This window comes from Phyllostomus hastatus, unplaced genomic scaffold, assembly GCF_019186645.2.
Source record: "Phyllostomus hastatus isolate PE091 unplaced genomic scaffold, TTU_PhHast_1.1 phas_contig_148, whole genome shotgun sequence".
Lineage (NCBI taxonomy): Eukaryota > Metazoa > Chordata > Mammalia > Chiroptera > Phyllostomidae > Phyllostomus > Phyllostomus hastatus.
This window is the reverse complement of record NW_025333607.1, coordinates 9,574,855-9,594,104: the sequence shown is the minus strand read 5'-3', so window position 1 is coordinate 9,594,104 and position 19,250 is coordinate 9,574,855. Positions and strand designations below refer to the sequence as shown.

General features: G+C 58.5%; 1 protein-coding gene across 1 annotated transcript in view; it reads right to left on the bottom strand.

The window, feature by feature from the left end:
* Window positions 1-942: 942 nt before the first annotated feature.
* SDCCAG8 (SHH signaling and ciliogenesis regulator SDCCAG8) overlaps window positions 943-19,250 on the bottom strand; it is a 182,725-nt gene continuing 164,417 nt past the window's right edge. The window contains exons 17-18 of the mRNA XM_045859945.1: window positions 10,947-11,073; window positions 943-1,280 (exon numbers count right to left, since the gene is read on the bottom strand). Coding sequence (XP_045715901.1) covers window positions 1,251-1,280; window positions 10,947-11,073 — 157 coding nt within the window. The 3' untranslated portion in view covers window positions 943-1,250. The remainder of the gene's footprint in view (window positions 1,281-10,946; window positions 11,074-19,250) is intronic.

The window sequence follows — 19,250 nt, the reverse complement described above, 5'->3', positions numbered from 1 at the left end:
CACGTATGTGTCGGTCACACTTACACGCGCTCGTCCCTCACGAGGACCACTGGGGTGGACGGCCCGGGAGGCTAACGTCAAGTGACCTCGTATACTCCTTCAAAGGTGCTACTTTTAGAATATTGTATAATTTATTTCCTGTATTCCTGAACCAGAACTAGGGACAACTAACATACCTTGTGTGACAGCATTTCTGTCTAGCACATCCGATGACATCACAAACCTTCTTCTGACTCTGAATGGAAGTTCGGCTCTTGCGGGCGTGAACCTTTTCATGCTCCTGAGATGCGGGCGGTCTTTGCCCGTGGGCCGCCCCACCCCCTCCGCAGCCCAACCCGCGCTGACCCTGGGGGGCTGAGGTGGAGAGGGCGGTCACGTCGCTGGCCCGGGTGTTGGCTTGGCCCGGTGGCAGCCCGGCCTCCAGTGCTCCATTGCCATCCTCGTGGCCGACACAGCATCTCTCTGCCCGTTTCTGTCCCTCCCACGCACTGGAGGGCTTCACTGTGTGTAGCTGAAATGCTACTCTAAACTAAAATAAAGACCCGTGTCCAGACACTGACGAAAACTCTAAGGGGTGTTGCAGTTTCACCAAGTATGTTTTTCAGCCCCTCTCCAGTACTGTGTCGGGGGGGAAGACCCGACCCCACCGAGCCAGAGATGCTTTTTTGTCTGCGTTGGTTGTGAGCCGAGTGGAGGAGCCGGTGCCCAGGGCTGCCGGTGCCTCCCTGCGCGGACCAGGTGGCAGGGTGGGGGCCGGCGGGGTCCTGCGGGACTCTGACGGGGGCAGAGGGGGCGGTGGTGTGCAGGTCTCGAAGAGGGAAAGACACCGAGTGGCAGGGGAACGGCGCGGTCCTCGGTACCCTCTGGCCTGGTTAAAACATGTGCCTTTTCGGTGTGTTTTGTTCATCGTTCTAAGGTGGAAAGTAAACATCACAATTCCAGTCTTTTCCAAAGCTCATTTATTGAAATCCGTGTGTGTAACGTAGCGTACAAACGGGCGGGTTTAAAAATTCAGCGACATGAGGCCATTTCCGCACACCCACGCCGGGAGGTCTCCCCACGTCCGACTTCGGCTCCAGCCCGTCCGCCGTGCAGGGCCCGCTCGGGAACACGCGTGGCGGTGGCGGTGCGGCCCCTGCGTCGGAGGCGTGTCCAGCCGGAAGGTCGCGGTGCGCTGCGGCACGTTACATACAAACCAGATGAATGTAAATAACTCTTTGTAAATCATTTATTTCACTGTTTCATCCAGGTCAGCAATCAGATTGTGGCATGCTGGGTAACTGGAAAAAAATGATAATAAAAAGTAAGTTTAAATAGATCACCTTCTTCAGTGTGATTTGTCTTCTCACTGGTTAACTCTCCTTTGGGTAAAAATGTAGCAAGTGTGTGTAAGCAACCGCACGGAAAGCTGAGTCCTCACCTTCCCCGCGGGCCAAAGCCCTCCTCGGCAAGGAGTACAAGGTGAGCTGCTGGTCAGTGCTTCAGCTCTGAAAACAGCCTGCATTCCGGGTGTCCGTGTCCCTTAAATACCAGCAGCCCGAGGGCAGGACGAGGCCCGAGCGCCACCCCTTCCCCGTCCGAGAAGGGAGACCCGACCCTGCCAGGATCTGGCCGCTGGAGACTCTTCAGACCCAGCAGCGAGTGAACCAGGGTGCAGGCCAGGTGTCCCTGAGAAATTCCTGGGGAAACCTCCGAATTGGTAGCTGTAGACAACTCATTGGTTGTAACTCGTAGACAGGCATTTCCCCCCTGGAAACCACCTCCCGTGTTCTGGAAGAGGGGATTTGGTGCCCGGGGTGTCGTAGTTTTTAAACAGGTATCGCTGTTCCAAAACCAGCTCAGGAAAGGGAGGCTGGGGAGTCTCGAGGTAGCACTGAATGCTGCTGCCTGGCCTGGCTGGGAGCCTGGCTGTTCACGCGCGTTCAGACCCCACGGGGGAAGGCAGGCAGAAGCCACTGGAAATGGTAGTGGTCCACCAAACCCGAGTCCCTGCCCTTGACGGTGTGAGAAGCCGAACAAGACACAGGCCTCCCCAGCACAGTGCCCAGTCCCTCAGATGGACGGGGCAGGACAGAGCTCAGAAGCCATCTCCCTGGTCCCTGTTTTCACTCCCGCAGATAAATCCAACGTGAGGGGTGCAGAGCCACGGTCCCGCCCAGTCTCTGTAGCCTGGAGACAAGTGGCACCTCCCGCTGCAGGTTTCGGGAGGGGGAATCGGAAGGGGAGGGGTGCTTGTGAACCCGACTTAAGCCGAGATTGCTCTCAGAGGAGTTCCAAGCCAGGGCGGTGCCCTGAGCCGAGATCAAAATTCCTATGAGAGACGTGTGTGAAAGTCTGCTGGCTTTTTTTAAACCGAGAAAAGAACGTCTACATTTCAGGGAGCTTTCCCAGGTGTGCGAGGCACACTGTTCGTGACTACAGAGCACAATTACAATAATACGTGCACACCCACCCTGTGAGGGCTGGGGGTGGGGGCAGAGGTGGGTGGACCCTCTCCCTTCCAGCCCCAGAGGGCTCTGTTCTCCGGTCCCCCTGAGTGGGCCACAGGGAGCCCCCCAGTGCCCCAGGGCCCTGCCTTGGCACAAGGGGTCCCCTTCTGTCCCGAGTCTCACACTCAGCGCAGAGGCTGCCTGCCAGCAGCTCCGTTTGACCGTCCAGCACGGTGTCCGCCGGGAGCTGCTTTGCCTTCGGTCTCGAGGGGACCAGCCCAGGGCGGCTCTGCCACTCCGGGCTTCGAGGGCTCTCTGCTCTGCACTCACCTGGGCGCTCTGGAGGCAGGCTCACTCTCTAACCGTGAAACCTGAGGGATGTCTTTGACGGGCATGAACCACAAAAGGCACATTTTCAAATGAAAAATTGAACGCACCCGTGACACGCCCGGTTCGGAACAGTGGTCAAGTCCTGAAGGCGACGGAAAACGGATGGCGGGATTCGCTTTTCTTAACCCAGGCTCCGGGAGACGCATTCCCCCTGGTGGGTCCTGGTGTGGACTCCGGGGCCAGCCAGGAAATGGTCACCGCCTGACCCGTTCCCAGCCGGCGCGCCGAGGGCTCCGCTGCAGCCAGGCACCCCCGTCCGGTCCCGAGGGCCCGCTCAGGGGCATCGCAGAGTGCTGCCCTCGGCAGGGAGCAGCTGCACTGCGTCCTCCCGCCCCCGCCCCCGCCCCCGCCCCCGCAGCAAGTCCGCTGTCACCTCTCTGCCACGGCTCTGTGTTCTCTCTGGTTTTGGTGCGAAGGCTTGTCTTCGCCCTCCCTTTTCCACGGTGTCACTCACTGTCCTGCACTGGGTCCCCAGCACCTGCTAGTGCCCGGCCCCTGGTGACATTCGGTCAGTGTCCGGCTGAGTAGAGGCTCGACCCTGTTGTGTCACCAATTTGTCTGCCGGCTGCAGCACTGCCCGCCGCCCGCCGCCTGCGGGAGCCCCGGGAGAGGACACAGCTCGGTGCCTCCCCGTCCTGTCGGACGTCTGGGGAAGGGTTAGCACAAACCGGGGGGAGAGAGGCCTCAGGTACCTCCCAAAGTGGGCTTCTCGGCCACCGCTGCTGGGGGATGTCAGCCACACTGAGTTCTGGAAAGTTGGTTCCTTCGTGCACTCGGCAGCCACCAGGGTCCGGCTGTGCGGGAGAGGCGGGGACGAGAGGTGGGGATGCAGGCAGGGACGCGGGTGGGGACGCAGGTGCCTGTGGGACCGCAGCTGTCTGAGATCTGAGCTATGGCTTGAGCCCTGGGCCCCCATCCCCCCTTCCTTCTGCCTTTGAGCTTGTCACCAGGGCTGTGGCCTCCTGGGCGGCGTGGCCACATCTGCCGTTGTCCGTGCTGCCCTACAGGTCAGAGGGGGGCCCGCGGGGTGCCCGGGCAGCGGCTCTCCGGGAAGACTGTCCACAGCTGCCACGCCTGCCCCATCCACGGCCAGCCCACCAGGGCCAGCCCATTTCCTCTCTTCTCCTTTGAAATGCTGACTGCGCCTTCTCTCTGCAAACCCTGACTTTCGTGTCTAACGTATTTCTCAGGTCTGACTTTAAATTCACAGTTAAAGACATGAGGCTCTCCATGACCCTGGCTGCTCCCCAGGCACAGGTGTGCGGGGCCCAGGGCACCCCCAGGCCTGCTCACCAGAGGCACCGGGGCCTCCCCAGCCAGGTCTGCGCCCAGCCTCTCAGCGGCCCCGCGGGCAGCCCGCCACTGCACCCCGCTCTCCACCTCACTCTGGGCTGTTTCTGCTTCTGTGAGGTTGGGTCACAAAGGGCCTTGTCCTTGGGCCTCTGACAAGAGAGCATCTATTTTTAACTAGAGGGCAGATCCCCCCGCCCTTCACCCCCACGGGGCGTTTCAAAGCCTGGCCAGGGCTGACGGAGCTGCAGGACTGAAGCAACGACCCCCACCCCAACTCCTGCCCTGCAACTCAGTCCACACTCCCAGGGCCCCGCCAGGGCCCCGCAGGCAAGCCTCCTTGCCCTTGGGGTGGACGCCCGCCCCCTTCCACCTGGCCTTGGCTTTGGCCCTGGCTGGGCCCCATCTCTCTAGAGATTTGGTTGCTACCTGTGGACTTCGCAGTTCTGTCCACTTCACCTCTCTGGGCCTTGTTTTCCTGTCTGTGTAAAGAAATTGTTTCACGATTCATCCCCATGGCCCCTTCACAGCTGCCCCGAGCGCGGGGCCAGCGCCGCCGGCTTCCTAATGTCCCTACTGGGCGCGGGGTGACGCAGGAGCCCCCTCTTAAAGGGACGCTGGTTCCACGGTTTTTTCAAACCGGAAACTGAGTGATACGGCGGGTAAACAATGTCCCTGAAGTGCTGCGGAGCGGAGACTCGAACCTGGCAGTGGAGCGGCTGGGCTCTTGCAACGCCGCTCTGACCAGCGCAGGGAGAACCCACCAGCAGCTGGGCTGCGGCTGTGGGATTCAATCAGAGGCAGTGCACAGGCCGCCTGGGGTTAAGGCGCCCACCCAGGAGCTGGGGGCGGCACTGATCTGTCCAGGGGGCGGTGCCCTCCGCAGCCCTCGCAGGACTCCGTGGAAAGGTGGCCTCAGCTGTGACCGCTGAGCTGTGTGACAGCAGTGGCTTCCCACCCAGCACAGGGCACAGGGCTGCCTCTGGGTCAGTGGAGTCCTGCTCCCCCCGCCCCTCCCCCCCCCACACAAGTGACCACAACTCCAGCTGGGCTCCTCGTCCCTCCACTGGGCACAGCCTTCCTTGGGATCTGCCTGTTGCCAGCTGCAGAGCGGGCAGGAGGTCAAGGCTGAGTCGCCTGGCCCCAGCTCCCCCTTCTGTCCTCCTGGCCCTCCCAGGAGGGCCATGACAGCAAAGGGCCCCAGCGGCACTGCCTCTGGGCTCCACAAACGGACAGACTGCGGAAGCCGCAAACCTGAAAACGTGGAGGCAGGAGAGCCTTCCTTGTAGAGGAGGCAGGGACCTGATTCCTCGGTTTTCTGGGAAACAGCATCTCGGGACTGGACTTGGGGCTGGGCGGTGCCGGGAGGCAGGGAGCCGGTGCCCAGAAGGGAGGGGTCAGTCAGAGGACGCGCACGCCCCAGGGCCTGGCATCTGCTGGGCGCGCTCTCCCCTCCCCCGAGCTCACGCAGACTCGGAGTCCCGTCTGCAAGTCGCAGGGCCCGGGCCTGCCATCCTGCGGCTTTCTGGAGCCTCAGAAGTCGCGAGGCGTCCCCCGCACACGGGCAGGTGTCTGTGTTTTCCCTGAACCACGTTTCCATGGTAAACAGAGCCTGAGAATTCCCCAAGGACAGACCGTGTCGCCGACAGCAGAGAGAGGCGCCTCTGGCTGCCTCGTGCTGGAAAGCGTTGAAAATAAAGACGTTGACATTTGGGGTTGCGATGTGACGGAATCACAGCCTTTTAAAGGCAAGAACCACTTATCTACCCGCCCTGCATGCAATATTCAGTGTTTTGTTCACTTGTCTAATTGGATTAAAATATTTAGCTCCCTTTAAAATCTTGATTGCGAATTTATATTGCAAAATGGAATGTCTGACTCGGGAAGCGGTCCGCGGAGCACATGTATCTGCAGCGACACACATTTCCATTTCCTTTTCCCCCCTGAGCCTGCCTCGCAGAGCACTGGCTCTCGGACACAGGGACCCGTTAACGCGAGAGGGAGCCTGGCTTCGGTGGAGCCGGCTGCACTTTTCAACAAGGAGCACGCACGGGCCTGCGCGTGAAGACCAGAAAGTTAGACGCCGCTGTGCGCGTGGCTCAGGGAAGCCTCTGCGGCGTTCCGGAGCCTCAGGGGAGCCGCGCGGCGCCACGCCGGGGTCTGATGTCATCTTTGCAAACACCCAGGCAGCAGGGAGTTAATGACATTTGAGCTGCATATGTTCGAGTGTATTTAAAAAAATATGCAAGTCACTTTGGTTGACAGTGTCTTGTACACAGTTTTGAAAGAATCAGGGCAAACTTTAACAGAGTCAGTTTTTATTTGAAAAATATTTTCTGGGAATGTATCAGTGTTTATTTTTGAGACTGACAATTCGGGTGAAAATCAGGATAAAAACAAAAAAACAACAATTTGGTTGAAATCAAATTGTTTGTTTTCATCTATTTAGAATTCTTTCCAAAAAAAAAAAAAGAGAAAAAACTTGGTTTGGGAGGAGGCTTTTTAATTTATTTTATTCAGTGTATTTGCTGTTCTATTCAAGCACCATCTGTCTTCAGGTAGCGAACTTCACGGAAGCACCTGCACCCCCTGGGGACGACCCCACAGACCCTGTGGACCCCTCTGAGTCCCGCTCCGGCCTCGCCCAAGTCCCCGGGCAGGCCCCGCCCCCCAGCTGGCCCCGCCCCCAGCTGGCCCCACCTCCCAACGGCCTCCAGGAGCTCTCCGTTCTGAAGCTGTCCCCTCCCTTGGCTTCAGGTCACAAGTGGGCCCGATGCCCTTCATCATCTCCTGGGCCTTCGTGTCTCGAGCTGGGGTTTCAGCTCTTCTCCAGCGTCCTTTGGTGGGACCAGCCCAGGCCCATGACTCCGAATAGAATCACACAGGGCTGCTGGGTCCACACACACGTTCCCATCAAACTGGAGATTAGACTCGCCGCCAAGGAGGCTCAGGAGTCACAGGGCCACCGGGGGCCTCACGGACGAGTCAGTGTCAGGGCCGTTTTAGAAACGGTAAGAGATTCATCCAAAAGGGACCGCAAAGGACCCCTCGCCGGCCCGACGGAGGACGGGACCAACCAGCCTGTTGGGGTGGCTGCTGTCAGAAAACCCAAACCGACCGAAACCACGTTCGTCACCAGGCAAACACGCTGGCGAACACAGGAACCGTGAGGAACGAGACGGCCCTCCAAGCGCACAGACGGCTTCGCTCCTTTCCCGCTCTCAGAGGCCACTCTCCCCGCAAAGGATTCTCATTTCTTCACCAGCTGGCACCCCCCTCCCTGGCCGGGGGCTAGTGTCCCCGGGCCCTGGGTCATGGGCCCCTGCCCCGGCTCCCAGCCGCCAGGCCTCGCCTCAACTCCCCAGGGACCCGGGGTCCTGTCCTGGACACCAACCAGGTCCGCCCGGCAGGAGCTGCCTCCGTGAGCGCCGGACCCGCAGACCACGGCAGACGCTGGCACCCGGGGCGTTGGCTGCCGGGCCCGGTTCCTAAAGTCCCTCCCACCCCGAGGGAGGCAGGCGAAGAAGACAGCCATTGCTTTTCGGCAGTACTACACCAAGAACAAGCCGATCAAGGAGCCTGGAGCAGCTCAGTGGCTGGGCCCTGAGCCACGGCCCCTGGGGCGGCCCCAGGGCCGGCCCGCTCTGATCAGACTGGCGAGGTGGGACCTCTCCCAGCCAAAAATGTCCCCGAGGCGCAGTCAGGCCTACGACCAGCTCCCTCTGTGAGACGGGCTGTGGCGAGCATTTCAGAACTAAGCAGACAGGAGTCAGAATCATCCGGCCTTCTAGGCAGACTAGATGTGTCCTGTCAGAGGCCACAGGCCAGCCTGGGGGCCCGTCACCTGCTTCAGGGCACAGGGCTGGGTACAGGGGAACAAATCCGGGAGGTGACTCAGCTCAGAGCCGCTGCCTGGGCCAGGAAATATCCATGTTCCTTTGCATCTTAGGTGCACAGAGATTTTCAGAGTTTGACGTTGACATGCAAAATTATGTGATTGTGCTCAATGCAGCCAGGCTGAGGAAATGCAAGCCTTTAGCTGAAAGCATCCCGAAACCAGAGAATCCTGGGGCAGGGGGCAGCCTTACTCACTGCAAGGGCTCGTTGGAAGTCGGGCTCACAAGTCAAGTTTATTCCGTGGCTGAAGTAAGCAAAGTCCACACTTTGGTGGCGGGAGCAGGCCTTGGATTTAGATATTCGGCAGAGAGCTTGTTAACCCCGGTGCCCCCTCCTCTCTGAATACCCGTATTTGCTGCTGCAAGCCAGCAGTCCCTCAAACAAGCTTCTCTGGTCATGTTCATACTGAAATTACTCCCCACATAACACGTGACTCTGAAAGGCCCCCCCATAGAGGAGCCAGAGAGGCCAGCGCAGACAGCGTAGGACAGCCAGACCATTATGTAGCTTCAGGCAAGGGAAGAAAGACCTGCTCGTTTTTCTGAGGGTTGTTTTGAGGTTTGGGGGTTTTTCTTTAAGGATTTCATTTGACCACTCTCAGAGGTTTCTAAGCATCGACGGTCCAGGGGAGGTCTGGGTGGACATGGGTAGGCAGATGCGGAGTTAAAAGGCCAACCCCATGTGATAGTGAGCTGGTCCAGAACCGAGAGGGAACCGCCCCGCAGTCCGCTCCTTAGGGAGCTCCTGGCCCTGAGAAGCCGAGACCCACTCAGGCCATGAGTCGAGTCCCTCCCCTGTCCCAGGCGGGAGCCTGGTCACCCGTCCAAGGCCCAACGCCTTGATCTTTGGCTGGCACCACCGGGTGTCCCGCAGGACGGGCTGGACCGTCAGGTTCTGGGAATGTCTGAGAATTGGGGGGTGGGGAGGGAGCCCTGTCACCGGCTGCCAGTGCCCCCCCTCCCCCGCCTCTGCCTTCCCTGGGCTCCAAGGGGTCTCTCAAGTGTGGGGGGGCAGGGACAGAAAGAGGGACGCTCGACGCTGCTTCAGTGTACTGTGTACGGCCATCCCCCACTCCAGTGCCCCTTCAAGCTGGGCTGGTCTGACACCCACTGTGCAGATGGGGAAACTGAGGCTCAGCAGAAATGTCAGGGACTTGCTCAGGGCCGCACAACATGACACAGCCGGGAACCATTCCCCGTTCTCTGTGCCCGCAGACACCGCCGAGGCTCTCAGGCCTCCGTGTCCCCCAGGATGACCCAAACGGCCTGTTACAATGCAGGGCCCTGGGCCACAGGTGCCGCCGCGGTGTGTGTGAGCCGTGGCCCTGGCAGCCGAGGTCCTTGTGCTTACTTCTTCACAAGCACCTCCAACGACGGTGTGTGGGCCGTGCCCGGGACTGGGAGCCGAGGTCACCCCCCTTCCCTGTGAGCAGCCGCAGAGGCTCCGGGGACAGACAGGTGCGTGCACGTCCCCAGCCTCGGCTCAGTGACCGGACGGGTGTGTGTGAGGAGCGGGGAATGTCCCCTACTAGCTGGGAAACAAACGAGCACTTTGCAGAGGGAGCTGGTGGGCTGAGTGGGAAAGATCACTCAGAGGACAGTGGCGCCGGATACCCATTCGGCACATGGTCGTTTTGAAAGGACAATGAGAGACGATTTCTCATCCTTTTCATTTCCAGATGCACTTCCCCATGAATCATGCCCGGCACGTCCGTGTGACGTGCCCCGGGCACTCGTGGGGCACCTGGGCGCAATCCTGATGACAGGCGGGGGCCACAGCCGCCCACAGACAACCCCGGTGTCCAGCAAACTGCAGGGTCAGGCAGAGGCTCTGCCTCCCTCACCGGGAGAGAAGCAATTCGGGGAAAAGGGCCTCATTCTGTGCTCCCAACTCAGCTGGACGTGCTTTCTTTCCTCTGCTAGCTGCAGTCTCACCCGGACAGGAGACACCCGGGCTGTGGAGTCAGAGGCTGCACGTCAGGGTCCCTACTTGCTAGCTGTGCAGCCTTGCTTGAGCCTCAGTTTCCCTACCTGTCGAATGGAGACAGTGGTCCATCCTGCAGGGAAAAGGGAGTGACTGTATGGTATGTGTGACCCTGCAGGCATTCCAAACCTCCCTCTCTTTTTTTGTTTGTTCGTTTTTGTATCCTCAGCCGAGGACATTTTTTTTTTCATTGCTTTTAGAAAGAGAGGAAGGGAGGGAGATAGAGAGAAACATCAATATGAGAGAGAAACATCAATGGGTCGCCTTCTCGTATGTACCCCAACCAGGGATCGAACCCACAACTTGGGTATGTGCCCCGACCGAAAACGAACCCACGACCTTTCAGTCTACAGGACGGCGCTCCAACCAACTGAGCCGCGCTGGCTAGGGTGGCAAGTTATTCTTTTTCTGCATCTTTTATTTTTCAGTGAACTTTTGTTGTTGTTTGGTTGAAAAATGTCTTTTTAAAAGGGCTTTTATAATTCTCCCCACCCCCCAGAAAGTCTCAGCTCACTTACCAGTCAGGTCACTTAGGACGAGATTCGTGCATCCCACTCCCGGTGACCTCCCTCACCGGGAGCACCCCTTCCCCAGCTGGTGCAGGCCTCAGGCCTCCTGCAGGGGCCCCTCTGGGCTGACTCCCAGGCGCCTCCCCAGCACCCAGCCCTCCCGTCCCGGCTCCTGCAGGCGCAGGTGCCGACGTTCAGCATGCGGTGCGGCCTCTTCCTTCTCGGGCCTGTGCTCCAGCAAACATTCAGCTCCCTCGGGAGGCCAGGCCCACACCGTACCCCACCTCCCCTGGGCCCACACTGTGCCCCACCCAGTCTTCAGGACCACCCTCCTGGCTTTTCAGCTGCCGGTTAAAATGCAGGCAGACCTCGGCGTGTCCCGTGTCTACTGGGGGGTGAGCCTGTCCAGACGCCCCCACCCGGCCCTGGGCGTGCACGTGCACTGTACCTGGGATCTCAGTCGCTCCACCTCCTCCGACAGGGTCTGCCTCTCCAGCAGGAGCTGGGTCTGCCTCTGGAGTAGCTGCACCAGCTGCTGGGCGGTCGCCTGGCCGTGCTTGTCCAGCTGCCGGAGCCTGGAGGGAAAGCCACCGAGGAATCAGACAGGGCTCCTGAGAACGGGGGCGAGGGCCAACTTCAGCCCTGTTGACGTGGCCCGTTGCTTGTGCGTCCCAGGCAGTGCCTGGCAGTGAACTTGAGCTGTAGTCGAGGGTGACCCTGAGGAGGGAGGCCTCGGCCAGCAGTGGCCCTTGGGCTGCATTTCGCAACATGAAGGGAGTTGTGCCGAGTGTGAAAGGAAATCAGCAGACTCCATCATCACCAAACACACAGATCTAGATGGATAACTAGAAAACCTGAAACCTTAAACTCACAGAGGTCAAAGGCCTCCATTGTTCGTCTGGAACTATCTGGCCCCGACAGCGGCCCAGGCCGGGGCAGAGGCGAGGAGGGCGGGGACACTGGCTCTCCACCATCCATCACTCAGTCCATCACGCGCTGCAGCGTCGCTGACCAGATGTCTTCAAAGATCCTAAATTTGTCATTCTGCTGATGGGCTCTCCTCTCCAGACTTGCTAATTCACTCCAACTATTATGCTCATTTGTCCACAGACACTTCCTGTGCAGCGAGTAGCACGCCTGCCGTGGAAATGTAGGTTTCGGATTAAATTTAGAGTTGAACAAGTAGCCAGAACTGACTGTTCTGGAGAGAAGTTCGCCGTCCGCGTGCCCTTCCTTGCAGTCCTCACCCGCCAGCAGCGTCAACAGTGAAATAAACGTGTATTTTCCACACGTGAAATAAGAGGATGTTTACGCTCAGGATGCGTCTCCAACCCCAGGCCGCACGTCCCACACCGACTCCAAGACCTGAAGCCTGTTCCGCAGACACGGGCCTCGGCCGCCCTGGCTTCGAGCTCCCCAGCGGCAGGCGTCGCTGGAGGGATCTGGGCACAGCTAAACATTCACCAGAGCTACCCAACCCAGGGGGGCTTGCCTCCTGGGGTGCTCTCTTCGACAGTGGGGCGTGGTCGTCACGGGGAGTTTTATTCACTCCCAGCGAGCAGACGGACTCACGTCCGAAACCCCGCCTCCCAGGAGGCGGGCTGTCCGCGGGCTACACTTCCTGGGCTGGGTTCCTGCCCGGGGACACCCAGTTCACAGCTGGTCTGCTACATTTTACCATCGAGCAAGGAGAGCCTTTAGGAAGCACGCGTGGCCCAGGCCTCAAGACCCTTGTGCTATCTAACAGCAGGACAGAGATGGGGCCTTAGGCGTGGGCAGGCTTTTCGCTCAAAATGACGCGGCCTCTGGAGGCAGCCACTTCGGGCAGGCCCTCCTCCCCACAGTGTCCTGAGGCGTGGGCACTCTCAGCAGGTGTCCAGCCGGCAGGGAGCAGGCTCACAGGGCCCTCCCACCCCTCGGTCCCAGCCTAGGCTGGCCACGCCCACAAGCCCATGCCGCGCCCACTGGCCTCCTCTCCACTGGTTCCCAAGGAGAGACAGGATGGAGGGCAGGACTCGCTTCTTCCTTCCTGTGTCTGAGGCTGTTCAAGGTCAGGTTCAGGTGCTCCCTCACCCCCCAGCCTGGGCTGCAGACAGGCCCTGCCCAGCCTCCGAGGAACGGGCTGGGGGCAGAGCCCCACCACAAGGATCCTCCACCCAAGGGCGCCCTCCTGCTTCTAGACTGTACCAATGATAGGAGTGTCCCCTTTCCCCTGTCACCTCCTCTGCTCTTGGAGGAAGAAAAAAGTTTCCTCTGGGGAAGCCCAGGCTTCCCCACACCCCAGCACACGGTCCAGTGGGGGCAATTTTTCCTGAGAGCACAGTCTCAAAACCACCCAACTGGCATCAAACCAAACAGAAGTTTCTCTTCACTGCCTCCTGAGCAGGGAGCAGCTGGGAGGGGCCCGGACATCCTGGGAGTCAAAGAGGCTGGGCCAGTGGGCCAGAGAGGGGGCAGGGGAGGGCTGGAGGGACTGGGGGCGGGGGGACGGCAGGGGTACTCTGCCCAGACTGGCTCACTGGCAAAGGCCATTGGCCACCACTCACTGGTGCAGTGCAGCCTTGGAGTGGGGCCCACTGAAGATGCAGAGATGAGAGCAGCTCATTTCCTTGAGAAGCACACAGTAGGTGCCTTTCCCCCTCCCCTCAGGTCATGGGTGTGCGGAGAGTGCAGGCTTAGAGCTCCTGAGGTGGTGGCCCGCTGGCTTCATGCTTGGCGGAAACAAACGGAACAGAACGGAACCACGCGACAACTGGATGACACAGCGAAGGATTAACCAAGGCCAGAAGGCACCGAGGATGGCCAGCTCCGCGTGGGCCCTGCCCCGGGCTCGGACGAATGAATGGGCGGGGTCCTGAAGACGGACAGGTTCCGTGTGTGTTTGGGGCTCCTGAAAGGAGAGGGCCGCCCGACCCAGAGCCGAGGCTCAGTGGGAGCCCGCTCACTCGGCACAGAAAGCCAGTGGGGGGCCGTCACCACGGCTCACCACTCGATGGGGGGGAGGCAGTTCCAGCCTAGACCTGCCCCCCCACCCCGTGGAGGCCTCAGAACTTCAGCTGGTGCAAACTTTGCAAACTTTGGCCCTTGGATCTCTGCAGCCATTACCCAGGGGCACCGGGGCCCCTCCCAGACGGGCTGAATCGAGCCCCCTGGTGCTGGTCTGGCACCCCGGCACCCCAGCAGGGAGCCAGCTGTCCGGGGGTCTCCTGCAGAAGTCCCACTGATGCGAGGAGCAAGCCACTGGGAGGGGCTTGCCGTCCCTCTGGGAGACTTCGTTGGCTTCCCAGCTGACAAGCTAAGGATGGATTCGCTTTGAGTCAGCTGGGCTGGCTTGAACACCCCACAGCTCCCAGGTATCTCAACCATTATTAATGGCCAGTTAACTGCTGCGTTACCTCGACAGACCAAGCGACCCTCGGCACACGCCCTGTCAAGAGTGTTTTTCTCTTTTTAAAAACTAGGCTCCACCCTGGCTGGTGTAGCTCAGTGGATTGAGCGCGGGCTGCAAACCAAAGTGTCGCAGGTTCAATTCCCAGTCAGGGCACATGCCTGGGTTGCAGGCCACGACCCCCAGCAACTGCACATTGATATTTCTCTCTCTCTCTCTATCTCCCTCCCTTCCCTCTCTAAAAATAAATAAATAAAATCTTTAAAAAAAAAACTAGGCTCCTTCTTTTTTGAGACCCCCCTCTGTCCTGTCAATCCATGGGCAGCAGTGATGCCAATCAAAAGCTTAGAAAAGGTAAAAATAACAACAAACCCAAACCCACGTTTGTTTAAAAAAAAACCCAACAGATTTTAGGTAAAGGGGACTTTGCTAAGGAAAATATATTTCGATGGCAGCTCTCTCAAGGCCTATTTTGAATATTTATAAAACAGATTTTTTTTAATTAAAAAGGTTTTTTGGAACAGCCTTGCCCAAACACGGCAGCGCCCAGGCTACAAGCTGTCCATGGCTGTTGCGTTACCATCAGTGAGAAGAGATTTCTTGGCGTGTCCTGCTGACAAATAAGCTGTCTCTGATTTTCCGCGGTGGTTACTGCTCTCATTTTTGTTGTCCCAAGGTCACGGGTACAGCCAACCCCAGCTGCAGCGGCCACGATGCCGGCGAACACTTACTGAGTCCCGGGCTTTACCCCTCCACGCTGCTCGTCTAGTGAAAAGTTCACCACGACCCTATCAGGTCGGTGCTAGCCCCCACTGCACAGATGAGAAAACTGGAGCTGAGAGGTCCCGCTAACGCGCACAGAGTCACACAAGAAGTGGTGGAGCACAGAGGCAAATCCAGGCAGTGCCCGGGGACCTTCACCATATTAATGGCTGGTTAAGTCACTGAGTTAATTCGGCAAACCAGGCACCCCTCGGTAAACACCACTCACGGGGCAAGTACTGAGACGGGTCCTGGGAATACATCAGGAATCACAAGTGGTCCTTCCCCTCTGGGGGTTCCCAGCCAGTTAAGGAGAGACCCACTGGGAAGGTCACGGCACTGACACAGGGCACTGTGAATGCACAAAAGCCAGTGTCTACAGGGCAGGGGCCAGGCCCAGGGTCATCATCATCATCACCACTACCACCACCATCATTATGATCATCATCCTCGCCATCATTGACATCGCCATCATCCTCATCCTCATCACCACCATCATCATCATCGTCATCTATCCAGTGCTTACTATGTGCCAGGAGCTGTGCTACGTGCTCACCATTTATGAACCTTTCAGTGCTGACGACAACCCCATGAGGCAGGAACTATCATCGTCCCACCTTAGGGACGAGGACACGGAGGCACAGACAGGATAAACCACTAGTCCAAGGTCACTGGGCGGGCAAGCTGGGATGTGGGAGGATGATGGGTGGTGCTGGTCTGGCAGGGAACGGGCGCAGTGCCGCCCGCTGGGAGGCAGCAGCGGCGATGGCGCCTGCAACCTCGGAGCTCTGCAGGGTGGCCCGGAGAGGGCCATGCGGGATCCAGGAAAGCTCTGCCTCCACACGAACAAAAAAGGACATCGTCCTTCAGGCAACCGTGGTGCCACTCACCCAGAAAGAGAGCTCGGAGGAGGAACCGGCCTGGGCAGCAGTTCCGGGGTCAGGGTGAGGTGCCTGGGAGAGAGTCACCCACCCACCCAGCAGTTTCATGGCTCGGAGCCTAGGAGGGGTCAGGCTCCAGCCATGAACTTGGGCAAGATTCACCCAGGAAAGCCTCCAGAGATGTCCAAGTTCACTGAAAATACAGATACCCCAGCAGACCCCTCTGCCCCTCAACTCATTGGCTAAGAGCCTCTGGGGCCGTGGGAGGGAATCAGGCCAGGACAGGGCCTTGGGGGACAGCTGCATGTAAAGGCTGGCAGAGGACAGGGGGCCAGCAAGACACTGAGACGGGTGACCAAGAAGTAGGAGGGAAGCCAGGAGAGAAGAAGAACCCGGAGCTGAAGGAAGAAGAGGTCCTCAGGGGGAGGAGAGAGCAGTTTGTGTGCAATGCTGCCTGGTGGCGGTGCATGATGGGGCCGTGCCTGGCCAGGCCTGCCTGCCCTTTCGGGAGGAGGTGTGGCAGACGCCTGATGAGAGGGGACGGAAGAGGGGACACTATTCTGGAGAAGGGCTTGGCTGGGGGCAAGGCAGCAAAGCAGGTGCAGAGGGCAGAAGGAAGAGACTCAAGTCAAGAGCAGGGGCTTTGGAGGAGACAAGGGAAATCCCCAAGGCCAAGGGTATGGGCTTTGCCCCAACAGAGACCCTCCCTGAGGCGAGAGGAAGGCAGGGACAAGAACCGGAAGCCGGGGGAATCCCCAGCTCAGAGCCTCTGTTTTCTGCCCCAGGTAGAGGGCACGACCGCTCGCTGAGGAATGCGCCATTGTGAAGAATGAGAGCGCTGGCCATGGGCAGGGACACCCCCTTCTTGGCCCCAGCAAGGCCCAGACCAGTAGCTGCAACCCCTGCTCTCCAGCCCCTCCAACGCCCGCTGCTCCTCCCACCTACAGCCCCACACTGGCTGCTCCCTCTGTGTGCAACAGGCTCCCCTTGGCCCTTACAGAACTGCAAACTGGTTTGCAGTGCTCAGGTCTGAGCATAAGTGTCCTTCCGGGAGGCTGCAATTTCTTGGTCTGTGTGGGTCCTTTGTGCTGTGCCATTTCCTCTACAAGCCACAAGGTAATTAAAGGACAGAGCAGGCTGCCACCCCCGGGCCTGCTGCAGAGTCTGTTTAGACAGTGGCCCCTCCTGCAAGGAGCCCCAGCAGCCGGCAAACCACACACAGGATGTGCACAGCAAGAAAGGGGGCCGGAATCATCACATGCAGAGCTCAATCCCTATTTAGGACCTTCTTCCCCAAGACCTGTGTGTACACACTCAGTGCAGTCACCGTGCCCAGGGCAGCTGAGGGCAGGGCAGGCCCATCCCTTCCCATGAAGCACCTGGTGTTCCCCGGGCTCGCGAAGCTCAGCGGGGTCGGCCACTCCACGAGGAGGGACATGCCCAGGCCACTCTGCCCCTCAGACTGGCATCCCCATCCTGATCACAGGTCCTGCGGCGCACAGCTGGGCAGAACTGGGGCCCCTGGGGGGAGCAGAGCACCCGTTCTGAGGCAGAGCCGTCACCAAAGGCTCCCCAGGAGCTGCAGGCGGGCAAGGGCAGCGGCTTCCCCGGGGGCACGCCACTGTTTGGAGAAAAGCACCGGTAGGTGGGCTGGGCCCAGGCACGGCTCTATTGGTCCAACAGCGACTTCTCCACCACACCCCGCAGGCACGAGCAGAACCAACACTTACAAAAATATGCAAGACTTCGAGATAAGATGGAGCAAGTGGTGAAAGACAAAAACCACTTTTTAGAGCCGAGTGGGCTGCGGAAAATATCTTATGCAAAACAGAAGCAATGCAAGCGGCCAGCTCCGGTCCTGTGCTTCAGACACTCGTTTGCTATGAATACTGTGAAAGCAAGTGAGTACATACATTTAAATTTTTTATGTTGCATGTGATGCATACGAAATATATGCAGTGTATAAGTAAGCTATGAGGCACCATCACCAAATGAACACTTGTGAACCGGGTGCCAGTACCGCCGGGCCGTCCCCTAGGTATTTGTCTGCAGGCCAGAGCCCTGGTGCCCACAGGGGTGGCCAGTGTCCTCATGCACGAATGTTTTCTATTAGAATTTTAGCTTTTTAAAAAATTTCTTATATTCATCTGAGGACACTTTTTTCATTGCTTTTAGAGAGGCAGGGAGAGAGAGAAACCTCGATGGCAGAGAGCAGCATGGGTGTGTTGCCTCCAGTACGCCCCCTACTGGGGGATTGTGTAACACGCCTGGGCCAGGGACCGAACCCTCCACCCAGGCTTGTGCCCTGACTGGCATCGAACCCTCAACCTTTTGGTCGCAGGGCTGCACTCCAGCCAACGGAGCCACTCAGACCACAGCTGATCAGAAGTTTTAGTTTCACTCGACAGTTCACCTGGGACCTTCCTACAGACCACTGTGGGCGATTTTTGTTTCTCCTTAAGGTGGTGGTAAAATGTCTCTTGTCCTGACACGTTTTCAGACCGGAGCCGCCTCCTTTGGTCATTCCAACCCGGTAAAGGTTTTTCTTCTTCTTTGACATGTTCTCGAAGTGCTGAGGCCACACTTCCCCTGGGAGAGGAGGCCTCCTCGTGTAAATGAGGAACGTTTTTCAACCAACATACGGATTTAAAAGGTGCAACTATTTTGACTGTAAAATATGCATTCGGTGCGTTACCATTCCCCATAGCATGCCCTAACGTTGACTGGGCATTTACCACGGGGCAGGGAGCACCATAAGCATTTTACATTCATTAACTAGTGTAATCCACCCAACAATGCAGAGCAGCAGGTATTATCTGCATTGTTATCATCTGCATCGTTTCCTGCACGAGAAAAGCCAGGCCCCGAGCAGTTGGTGGTTTTCCCAGGCTCGGCCACAGGAAGGGGTAGAGACTGCCAGGCCACAATGGCACACTCCTCCCTCTGTGTCCCTCTGCGACGCGTGGGACCACCCCCGTCACCTCCAGTCCTCCTAGCCTCCTCCCTTTCCGCCCACATCACCCAGCCCCCCGGTTCTGTAGATCAGTGCCTCCACCCGCCGAACCCCTCCGCGGCCCATTCCGTGCCCCCATCCACCCGTGCCCCCATCCACACTACTGCAGGCACTGCTCTCTGCCTCTCCCACTGAACTGTTAATTTTCAAAAAATATTTTTTAAATTTATTTTGAGAGAGAGGGGAAGGGAAGGCGAAAGAGAGGGAGAGAAACATCAGTGTGTGGTTGCCTCTCGTGCGCCCCCTACTGGGGGCCTGGCCTGGCCTGCAACCCAGACATGTGCCCTGACTGGGAATCACCCCTGCCGCACCCTTTGGTTTGCAGGCTGGCGCTCAGTCCAATGAGCCACACCAGCCAGAGAGGAACTATGAATTTTTTAAGGACAGAAATGGGATCTTGTTCAGCTTCCCACCTCCAGCACTTAGCGCGGTGCCTGACATTTAGGCCGTGCTGGATAAATAGGCCAGAATGAATGAACCGCTCACCAGAGACCTGTAATGTCACCCATAGTACAAATACGCTTTCCTGTGTAATAACTTTGTCCCTGAAAGAACAGAATCTATACCTTAAGTTTAAGTGTGCTATTGCAATTTTCCTCTTAGTTAAAAGGCTCCTGGAATAGATGAACGAGAGCTGGACTTGAACCTGGGCTTCACAAGCCCACCACAAATACGGTTTCACTCGGGCAAGAGGCTTGATCTCCTCGA